General features: G+C 48.5%; 1 protein-coding gene across 1 annotated transcript in view; it reads left to right on the forward strand.

The window, feature by feature from the left end:
- TNFRSF13B (tumor necrosis factor receptor superfamily member 13B) overlaps positions 1–11,563 on the forward strand; it is a 42,738-nt gene that overhangs the window by 29,352 nt on the left and 1,823 nt on the right. Inside the window, exons 4-6 of the mRNA XM_015423228.1 lie at positions 1,592–1,736; positions 3,798–3,914; positions 8,202–8,417. Of these exons, the coding sequence (XP_015278714.1) occupies positions 1,592–1,736; positions 3,798–3,914; positions 8,202–8,417 (478 nt within the window). The remainder of the gene's footprint in view (positions 1–1,591; positions 1,737–3,797; positions 3,915–8,201; positions 8,418–11,563) is intronic.

Consider the following 11,563-nt stretch of genomic DNA (forward strand, 5'->3'; position numbering starts at 1 on the left):
AACCAGTCCCCCCCCCCACTCAGCCTCACCGAATCCCACTCCTCACTACAGCCCCTTTTTGGAGGAGGGCTCACGTTTGCCTGGATACCCCCCTCCCCTTGGTGGTCAAAGGAGAGCTCCCTCCTCCGCTTTTTCACCGGCAGAATAGCTGGTTGGATCCAACCCACTGATTCTCCATCAGCACACTGCTCCTCCTCGGAATCAGAAAGGCAGTCAATCCAGGGAGTTCATTCGCTGAAGAAAACGGAGTAGAAGGTTGAAGGAGATCAGTGAAACACTGTGGTTTGTTCATGACATTAAATGCTCCTGGGAGTATGAGGTTTTGTTAGGGTTGGTTTTGTTAGATTGTTAGGGTTGCCATCCTCCAGGTGAGGCCTGGAGATCTGCCACAATTACAGGCAACAGAGATCGGTTCCCCTGGTGAAAATGGCCGCTTCATCCATGGCGTTCATGGCGCACCTCTTGAGCCTCTGTTGATTTTATTCATATTAATTTGTGCTTAAGGGCACAGAAGAAACCCAGGCTGGGATGCTTCTTGGTGGCCAGCATCTTTCCCCCAAGAGGTATAATATGTGTGACCAAAGTCATACGGGGCAGCTGGTTCTCTTCCTTGACTGCAATGACTTGGCAACAGTGATCCATGAGATGGTCACCTCAAGACTGGACTACTGTAATGCTCTCTACATGGGGCTGCCCTTGTCACAATTATTTCTGGAAGCTGCAGCTAGTGCAAAATGCTGTGGCCAGGCTTCTGATGGGCCTCCCCATGCGGGAGCACATCCAGCCTGTGCTGAAGGCATTGCACTGGCTGCCAATAGCATACTGAATCCACTTCAAGGTGCTGGTTCTCACCTTTAAAGCCCTTTATGGTCAGGGACTTTCCCCATATGTTCCCCAGAAAGCACTGTGTTCAGGGTCCCAAAATCGACTCGCCCTCCTGAGTCCCAAAGACATCAGACTGGCCATAAGCAGGGCCAGGGCCTTTTTGGTGGTGGCTCCATACTGGTGGAATGAGCTCCCAGAAAAGATCAGGGCCCTGTGGGACTTTTTACAGTTCTACAGGGCCTGCAAGACGGAGCTCTTCCACCAGGCCTTCAATTAAGGAGCTGCCACCAACAACAATGGGAAGAAATACAGTCTGTGCCCGCCGTGTATAAATGGAAAGACCAATGAGCTGACCAACAAGACAGACCACCGAATATATCAAAATGACTGTCACCGCCATCCTCAAGCAATACTAACGATAGATCTTGCTAGCACTTTATAACATTATAATTTTGTATGGTTTTAGAAGGTTTTATGATTTTATAACTGTTATTTATGTGTTTTATCTTTATGTAAGCCACCCTAAGCCTGCTCCGGTGGGGAGTGTGGCGTATAAATTGAACAAATAAAATAAAATAATAAATGTGGGGGAAGCAATTTGGAGTGGTTAAAGAGTCCCGTCCTCCCCTCAACCCAGAGCCACCAACAACTGCTTTTACAAAATGCCACAGAACTACCCCCTCAATTCTCCCAGAATTCGTGGGTCTCCCGATTCCTTCTGGTGGCCTCACTGCAGTGAGCTCCCCCTCCTGCTCTGTTTCCGCAGACCTCTCTTGGCCAGTACCCGTGCCATCCGCAGACCATGCCCGCCTGCCTGAAGGAAGAATACTGGGACAGGCTCTTGTATGAATGCATACCTTGCACGCTGGTGTGTCAGACATCGAAGTTCAAGAGTTGTACTGAGGTCTGCAGTGAGTATCCAAAAGGGGGGGGGGCAGGATTCTTTAATATAGGAAGCATGTTTAGTCTGGGGCTAAGAGACAGAGGATGGAATGAAGATGGAATGACGAAAGCTTCAGTGCCACCTCATCCCACTGATGGTGCCAGTCAAAAGGTTAGGGAGGTTTCTGTAGAACTTTTTTTAAAAAAGTTTACAAACCTTGTTTGATCTGAGATGACTGACGGTCTGGAGAAATCAATGCAACACTACCTCTCCCTTTTTCATGTCCCTTTCAACTCTCAGGCTCTGTCTACACAAAGAGTATATATATAGGGGCAAGACTATCGACTTTGTGCAAATACAAAGTGTTCTTTAAAAGGTAATGATAAGGGTGTTGTTTCTTTTTTTAATGAAAAGCAGCCTGTAATTTTGAACCGAAATTGTAAAGATGTATCTGGAACCCTCAGATACATCTTTACAATTTCGGTTCAAAATTACAGATGTATCTGGAACCCTTCTGTGCGCCTTGGTGTTTAGTCATGCCGGCCACATGACCACAGAAATGTCTTCAGACAGCGCTGGCTCTTCGGCTTTGAAATGGAGATGAGCACCGCAACCCTAGAGTCGGATTCGACGGGCTTTCGAGCAAGGGAACCTTTACCTTTTTATATGGAACCCTAAATAGGGGGAGGAGCAATTGGGGGAAAATTTAAAAGGATATGCATGCTCTCCTCCTTCCCAAGCCACTTCCTCTTGGAATTACAGCTCCCCAGGCTGTAATTAAAAACTATTAAAAACTCATTAAAAACTATTTGGGCTTTCACTGCCAGGGCTTTGCCTGAAAAGAATCCTGGGAACTGTAGTTCGGTAAGGATGCTACGAAGTCTATCTGTGACTCTTAGCAACCCCCACAGAACTACAGTTCCCAGAATTCCCAGGGCAGAAGAAATGCATAAGCAGCTATAAGTTGCTGGTATCGACATGCCCAGTCTCTTAAACTGCTAGAACTCCCAGATTTTACCAAAGGTGAGAAGCATATTTAGAGCAAAAACCTTTCTCCAGTTTCCCCTCCCCCGGCTTCTTTTGTACATACAAGCTGGCAAGAGTTCAAGAGTCTTAACTTCATAGAGGATGACACCACCTATCCACTCGTGAACTTTTATGTTCTGGACTGGGTTCATGGAAAATCCAGAGATGGGTGGACCTTCCTACATGAACAAACCTTATCTTGCATCCAAATAGCTTACCTTCAGTCACACAGTGAAGATCGTTGTGCTGTGGTCACTGCTGAAGCAAACTGACACAACCAATCAGAAGCCACTCTGGGCAGAAGCACTACCTGGCCACACCCACTTTCTATAAACATTTGGAGGGTGCCAGAAAGGCGTTGGCAGCTACCATGGCGCCCCCAGGCACCGCATTGGAGACCTTTGCTTTAAGCAGTTCTGAGCTTCTCTCTCGCACATACACACCTGCAGTATGAGAAAAAGAACACTGACCTAATATACAAGACGGTGTACAGTATTACGAGAAGTGCTTTGAGCATCCTGAGGGCTCACACAGGTTTTGAATGCTCAAGGCAGTTTATACATCTTCTACCAGCCATCCTGAAATCAATGGTATAAAAGTTTACCAAAGGCTACCAGAGTGGGATTGCCCTGCTTTCCGGGTTACTAGTGACGACGGAGACGAGGCACGTGAAATACTTTGAACACTCAGCAATAACTCTCTGAATGCTGAGCACTGTTGTTGTGGTTGTAAGTCTTGCTTCTGATAATAGTGGGGTTTTCAACCTCTCTAGAGCACAGTCAGCACGCTTGGCCGGTTAAAGGCAGATAAAACACGGGCTGGAAATCCAGATTCCCAGAGCGCACAACTGGAGGCTGCTCCTGCTTCCAGCTTGGGGAAACTGAAGGATGCAGCCGTTCCCATAGCAGCGCAATGAAGTGCAGGCTGTGTCTGCACAGGCACACACAAGACAGGCTGGATGAAGCCTCTGAAAAATGTGCTGACTCATAAACTGAATGTCTCTCTCTCTCCCTCAACCTTTTCATTTAACACAATGGGTGCCACCCGTTTGCCCCCTTCCCAGAGTCGATGGAGTGCAGCAAGCGCCTGGGTTTCTACTATGACAAGCTTATCAGAACGTGCATCAACTGCACCACCATCTGCGGACAGCATCCCTGGGAATGCCGGCATTTCTGCAACAGTAAGAGCGGGGGGGGGGGGGGTTTACGGGCATACGTACCTGTCACATGGAAAGCAGGGTTTGAATTTGGCCTGGGTGACATATCAGAGAGCATGCCCCTGGGCATGTGCAACAGCAACTGTCTCCTCTTCCTCCTTCAGCAAGTGTCTCCTCTTCCAGTTTGGTGTAGTGATTAAGTGCGCGGACTCTAATCTGGGACAACCGGGTTTGATTCCCCACTCCTCCACTCACGGCTGCTGGATGACCTTGGGCAAGCCACAGTTCTGTCAGAGCTTTCTCAGTCCCACCTACGTCACAGGATGTCTGTTGTGGGGAGGGGGAAGGGAAAGGAGCTTGTCAGCCGCTCTGAGACTCCGAGTGAAGGGCGGGGTATAAATCCAATCTCTTCCTCTTCTTCTTCTTCTTCTCATTATTATTTGAATTTATAAATTGCCCTCCCGCAGAGGGCTCAGGGCAGTGTACAACATCATAATTAAAATACAAAGGATAAAACACACTATAAATAATAGTTAAAACAGTAAACAGTACAGTGCAATGCACATGGTCTAGATCCAGGTGGTCAGCTGTGTTGGTCTGAAGTGGAAGAACAACTTTAGAGTCCAGCGGCACCTTTAAGACCAACGAAGTTTATTCAAGGTATGAGCTTGTTGGTTTTCAAGGTGCCACTGGACTCTAAATCTGCACATGGTCTAGTTATTGATGGCCTACATAAAATTATGCTCCCTTCCAAGGGCAGGTCATGAACCTGACATGGTGAAGGTCATAGAGAGGCCAGGAGAAGAGCCAATGTTGTCCTCAGCTGTAGGCCTGGTGGAACATCTCTGTTTTGCATGCCCTGCAAAACTGTACAAAGTCCTGCAGGTCACGGATGTCACTAGGCAGAGTTCCATCAGGCTGGGGCCAGGGCCGAAAAGGCCCTGGCTGTAGCTGAGGACATCTTACAGATCCACTGCAGCTTCTTTCCACCCGACTGGGACTAGGTTGTGAAATGTCCACAGTGATGGATGTGAGGAAATCAGTGGGGCAAGGGATAAAGGCAGGGTTGCCAACCTCCAGACGGCACCAGGAGATTAGCTCCCCTGGGCAAAATGGCTGCTGTGGAGGGTGGACTCTATGGCATTATACCCTACTAAGGTCCCTCCCCTCCCCAATTTCCACCCTCCCCAGACTCTACCCCCCAAATCTCCAGGTATTTCCCAGCCCAGAACTGACAGACCTTGACAAGGGCCAATGAGGGTTTTTCCCCCCCCACTTTCAGGGCCCCCAATCTGACACTGGCTAGCTGGCCAGTGGGGGGAGCCTTGGCGCACCTGGTGTCACCCGGAGGTGATGTCATTGCGCTGGGAACGTCGTGTGGGGGACGCTATAGCATTTGGGTAAAAGCTCTATGGTGACCATAGAGTTTTTCACCCAAATACTAGAGCGTCCCTGGAATGACGTGCCCGACATGATGATGTCACCTCTGGGTGACGTCGTCGCAGCATGTGCATCAGAAGACCCCAGAAGCTGGGCTGGAGCCCCCCAACGGGATGCAGGTAAGACCCGGCAACCCTACTTAGCAATCGGGACAGAACATTATTAGCGAGACAGTGTGGGGTGGTGTCATGGTTAAAGGGCCACACTTGGAGAGGGGAAGCCCAGGAACCTAACCCCTGTCAGCCATGGAAGCTCACTGGGTGACTTTGGGGCAGTCACTTACTCTTGGGTTTACCCACCTCACAGGGTTGTTGTAAGGGGAGGACCGTTTACCTTTTGGTAACTGAGACTGATGAAAATGTGGGGGTAGGATGTGATTAACTTTATGGTTCCTTAAATCATGTCTCTCCCCCCCGCCCCCATTAAAGGTAGCAATCCAGATCTCAGGAACCAAGGGCAGCCATTTCAAAGGCTCACTCATGCTATATATGCAAGGGGAAACTGGGAAAAAGTGTTTAGAGGGAGTTTACATCTACAGTGGGGGAGGGAACTTAGGGAAACATAAAAGCATAACCCCCCACCCTCCGCAGAGTTCTTACTACCCATTTTGTGGATTGAGTGTCCGTCCAAACAGCAGAAGGGGAAGAGAGAACCAAGATATGATTCTGAAATCCTCCCTGTTTGGAGGTGGCCACATACCAGTGTCCCTCCTGTGGACTTGTCCACAAAAGGGATTCACTCAGGAAGTCAATTAGGGGTGTTTTTAAAAAAAGACAGATGGAAGCAGCAGTAGTACTGGATCAATACCCACATGCGTGTAAGCAATAAGTAAACTGTCCCACCAAAATAAATAAATAAACAAAAGACCAAAGTACCTATATCCAGAGAAGAGGGTGCCCATTCTGCCTCTGCATGATTTATTCTGATCCTGCCTCCTTCCAATCAGTCTCTGCTTGCAAGTGGCTATTACGCTGCAGCTGTGCACCAGGTGCGAACGGCTCACCCTCCCGCACCATACCACAGAATTACATGTCCTTGGAAGGCACTGCCCCGCCACTTCTCTGTCCAAGTCCCTGTTCTGGTTTTGCCCTCTATTCAAGAGGGCGGGGGGGCGGGCGGCAACTCATGCTCATCAACGAGGAGTGGGCTTCTCAGAGGGTGGGCTGATTCCTCTTAATCACATCCTAAAAAAAGGAAATGTTTCTGAGTGGACGCCTGTAAAACGGAGCTCTTCCACCAGGCCTTTAGTTAAGGAGTCGCATCCAACAATTAAGACCTTGTGCCCAATGCCACCACCAATGGCCTACACTTGCCCACAATAGCCAGTTTGGTGTAGTGCTTAAGTGCGTGGACTCTAATCTGGGAGAACTAGGTTTGATTCCCCACTCCTTCACTTGCACCTGCTGGATGACCTTGGGCAAGGCATAGTTCTGATAAGAGCTGTTCTTGAAAAAGAGCAGTCTCTGTCAGAGCTCTCTCAGCCCCACCTACCTCACAGGGTGTCTGTTGTGGGGAGGGGAAGGGAAAGGAGTTTGTAAGCTGCTCCGAGACTCCCTTGGGTAGTGAATGGCGGGGTATAAATCCAATCTCTTCTTCTTCTTTGCCAAACTGTCATAACAACCGCTGACTGTATTTTTAGCATGTCTGCTGCCATTACTACCTCACCATCGCCGTATGAACTGATACGAGCACTTTAAGCCTTGTTTTTAGAGATATATTGATAATTGTTGTTTTACTTGTCAAATTTTATGTAAGCCACCCTGAGCCTGCCCTGGCGGGGAGGGCGGGATATAAAATAAATAAATAAATAAAAAATAAACGCTTGCCGCTTTCAGTTCAAGGAGAAATGTTTGTAGGAAGTGCCCACAAAGCTTCAATGCTCTGTGCATAGTTAAAGCAGAAGCAAGTACTGGGCTGGAAGTGCTGGTGGAAACAGGGAAAAGGTCCCCCCCCCCCAGCGATTGACCCAGTTGCTTCAGAGCAGGGGTCTGAGCCTGTGGATACCTTTGGAATTCCGACATGGGGCGGCGGGCCGCAATCTAGGTTTACCATTTGGGAACTCCAGTCTGAAAAACCTCATCTGTTGAGGCACTGATTAGCACATAGGAATACTGTTGTATTTTTATCGGACGTATTGTAATTGCTTTTAAGCTTTTGTATATGGTGATTGATGGAACTCGCCCTGAGCCCGCTATGCAGGGAGGGTGGGATACAAGCCCAAGAAAATAAATTAAAAAATCTCAAAAAAGCCGCCAAAGGAAGCATCAAATCAGGGGGGAAGAGGGATGATTAAAAAAAAAAAACAACCACTCTGGGACAATGTTCCCTCTAAGCTGTGGAGTCTTGTGAGCAAAAATTCTGCTTTGTGAGCTACTGGCAGTAAAGTTGTGAGCGAGCTATTTGGCTGCTGCATAAATTAGTTTGCTCTGGAGCCGTCCTTCCTGAGCTAAGACCAAAATGTGTGGGCTGGAGGCTAAAAAACTGTGAGCTAGCTCACACTAACTCAGCTTAGAGGGAACACTGCTCTGGGATGATGAACAACTTTTGAGTCCAGTGTCACCTTTAAGACGAACAAAGGTTTATCCAAGGTATAAGCTTTCGTGTGCTGCTGGACTCAAAATCTGTTCTCCTGCTTCAGACCAACACGGCTGCCCCCCTGGATCCAGAAAGATAAGTGAGACAATTAAAATCAGCACTGTGGTGGCGGCGGCTGCCTCTGAAACGACATTATTTTAATCTGCCCAGCCAATCAGATCTCCAGTGGCCAGTCACAAGATCCACTGGGCAAGTGCCTTGCTTGGCCCCACCCACTTTCTAAGAACCGTTATCACACAACATGTCTGCTTAATTCTCTCTCTGTCTAACTTCCAGGTAACCCTGCAACCTTACCCGCACCGGCTGCTCTGGCGTGGAAGCTGGACAGTGCGTATGACCAGCGGCTGGTGGTCTACCTGGTGCTGGGAATTTGTCTCTGCACTCTGCTGTTCTCCTTGCTGCTGACCTGGATTTACTTTAGGAAGTGGGGGGAAGAGGTGACCTGCCACGCTGGCACCATCGCTTGTCACAAAAAGGGGGATGGCCCCAAAGGTAAATGCGCTTTGCAGAATTCATGCAAGAGCTAAATTTGGAAGCAGAATGATCGGTTTAAAAGGTGTCCTGGCTTTAGGTACTTTGGTGTAGCGGTCAGGAGCGCGGGCTCTAATCTGGGAGAACTGGGTTTGATTCCCAACGCCTCCACATGAAGCTGCTGGTGTGACCTTGGGTCTGTCACAAGTTCTCTCAGAGCTGTTCTCTCAAGAGCAGTTTTCTCAGAGCTCTCTCAGCCCCACCTACCTCACAGGGTGTCCGTTGTGGGGAGGGGAAGGGAAAGGAGATTGTAAACTGCTCTCCTTCGAGTAGTGAAGGGTGGGGTATAAATCCAATCTCTTTCTCTTTTCTATATATACCTATAAACATTGAAGAGGCATTCACACACATAGACACATGAAGCTGCCTCATACTGAATCAGACTCTCAATCCACCAAGGTCAGTATTGTCTACTCAGACTGGTAGAAGCTCTCCCAGGTTTTATGCAGAGGTGTTAGAACACAAGAACATAAGAGAAGCCAATGCTGGGTCAGGCCAATGGCCCATCCAGTCCAACACTCTGTCACACAGTGGCCAAAAAGACCAGGTGCCACCAGGAGGTCTAGCAGTGGGGCCAGGACACTAGAAGCCCTCCCACTGTTGCCCCCCCCAAGCACCAAGAATACAGAGCATCATTTGCCCCAGAGTTCCTACCTATAAAGGTAAAGGTAAAGGTTCCCTGGCTCGAAAGCCAGTCGAATCTGACTCTAGGGTTGCGGTGCTCATCTCCGTTTCAAAGCCGAAGAGCCAGCGCTGTCCGAAGACGTTTCCATGGTCATGTGGCCGGAATGACTAAACACCAAGGTGCACGGAACGCTGTTACCTTCCCACCGAAGTGGTACCTATTTATCTACTTGCAATTTCTTGCTTTCGAACTGCTAGGTTGGCAGGAGCTGGAACTAGAGACGGGAGCTCACTCCGTCATGTGGCACCCGGGTCTCGAACTGCTGAACTACTGACCTTCCACAGCCTGCAGTTCAGCGTCTTAACCACTTGAGCCACCGCAGCTATACCTTGTGGCTAAAAGCCACTGATGGATCTCTGCTTCATATGCTTATCTAATTCCCTCTTGAAGCCGTCCATGCTTGTGTTTCACGTCACCTACTTTAAACTTCAGTACCTTTAAACTGGAGATGCTGGGAATTGAACCTGGAACCTTCTGCACGCAATGTAGATGCTCTACCACTGAGCTGCCACCCATCTCCTTTCACTAGTCTGGGAGGAGGACAAGATACAATGCTGGGAACTGGAGCCTGCCCACACCAGCCATGGTAAAACATTTTTTATCCTTCTTGGCCTCCAAGAAGCTCAGGGCTCTCCTCTTGCTCCATTTAACTTTCACAACAACCCTCTGAGGAGGGTTAGGCTGAGCAAGAACAAACAGTCCAGGGTCAACTAGTCAGCTTCAAAGGCAAGGGGGGGATTTGAACGGAATACTTCCCAGCTGTAGTCTAGCACCTAACCACTATGCCACAGTCCTTCTCAACTCTTCTGCGCCTGGGCGTTTGAGCTAATATTTGCAGTCACAAAGACTAGAAACTATGAACACGAAAGGTGCCCTTCTCCAGATGCTGGATTCTGCACACAACATTACTCTTTTCTGTGCTTGCCAGGGGAGAAAAAAGGATAAAGACAAAGGTATTGTTAAAAAAATTACAGAGGTGTGTCTGCTCTATTAAACTATTCAAGTAGCGCTGCAGAGGTGTGAGGAACTCCAAGGGAGTTCCTTAGCCATGTGTCCTTGAATATACATCTCCAGAGAGAATCCCCCCACCAAGAATTGAAGGGGGTTGAAACAGGGCCTTCCATTTCATCAGGCATCCCTCCCACTTCCGCTAAACCAGGATTTTTGCAGATTTTTGGGGTTTTGTTTTTAAACTTGGCAAAACCTGCCTGAACAGAGGGAGCTCCCCCAAGGCTCCCATTCATAGGCAGCCCAGATGTTCTCCAAACAACTGTTCTTCTTCTCAGCTCCTTGCGCCTCACAGCATAGTTTGGAGAAACCACAACAAACTCCACAGTATCCAACTCCTGTGTTTGTAACATAGATAAGAGCAGGTCACCTCTTGCAGGCTGCAGCTCAGTGAGGTCATGGAACTGATGACCGAAATGCACAGCGGTGAGTAGGGTTGCCAGCTCCAGCTTGGAAATTCCTGGAGATTTGGGGGGGTGGAGCCTAGAGAGGGTGGGATTTGGGGAGGGGAGGGACACCAATTGGGCATAGCCATAGTGTTCACCTCCCAAAGCAGCCATTTCCTCTGGGGGAACCGATCTCTGTCACCTGGAAACCAGCTGTAATTCCGGGAGATCGCCAGCCACCACCTGGGGACGATATGCAAAAGTATATAGCACTGTGTATGATAGATGTATCAATTTTGTGCTTTTTCTTTTTCTATACTGTTATATAAATATTGGTATCAAATATTATAAAAAATAGGTTTCACCCAAACAAAACATCAAAGTGCAGGTTTACATTCTGTTCAAATATTCAGACAGCACTTTGTCAGATTCACAATCCATTATACTATTATAATATCTATTATACACAGTGCTATATACTTCTGCATATCTTCCTAACACAGTGCTATATACTTCTGCATATCTTCCTAACAATGTGACCCTCAGGTTTTGTATTTACCACTTGGTGACTGGCAACCCTAGCGGTGAGCAAACTTTCAAATCCCACATAACTCTTCTTCAGTAGAAAAGAGACAGAAGGGGGTGGGAGAAAAAGCAGGTTGCTTACCAGTAACTGGTGATCTTCGAGTGGTCATCTGTGCATTCACACCCATGGGATCTAGTGCACACGCACTGGATCGATCGGTGCTGTAGCAAGCTCTTTCAACGGATTTTTGTGCCCAGTCCCCCGGGCATGCGCAGGAACCCCACCGTGCATGCCCAGAGGGGTGGGCGCAGACATCCCGCCAGTTCCTCCGAACTGCTGCAAATCAACCCCTATGGAAAATGTAGAAGCTGACAGCAGCGGGGAAGGAGGGCGGGTGGTGTGAATGCACAGATGACCACTCAAAGATCATCAGTTACAGGTAAGCAACCTGTTTATCTTTGACGTGGTCTCTGTGCTTCACACCCATGGGAGATTAGCGAGC

The sequence above is a fragment of the Gekko japonicus genome, unplaced genomic scaffold (genome assembly GCF_001447785.1).
Source record: "Gekko japonicus isolate JY-2015 unplaced genomic scaffold, Gekko_japonicus_V1.1 scaffold869, whole genome shotgun sequence".
Classification (NCBI taxonomy): Eukaryota; Metazoa; Chordata; class Lepidosauria; order Squamata; family Gekkonidae; genus Gekko; species Gekko japonicus.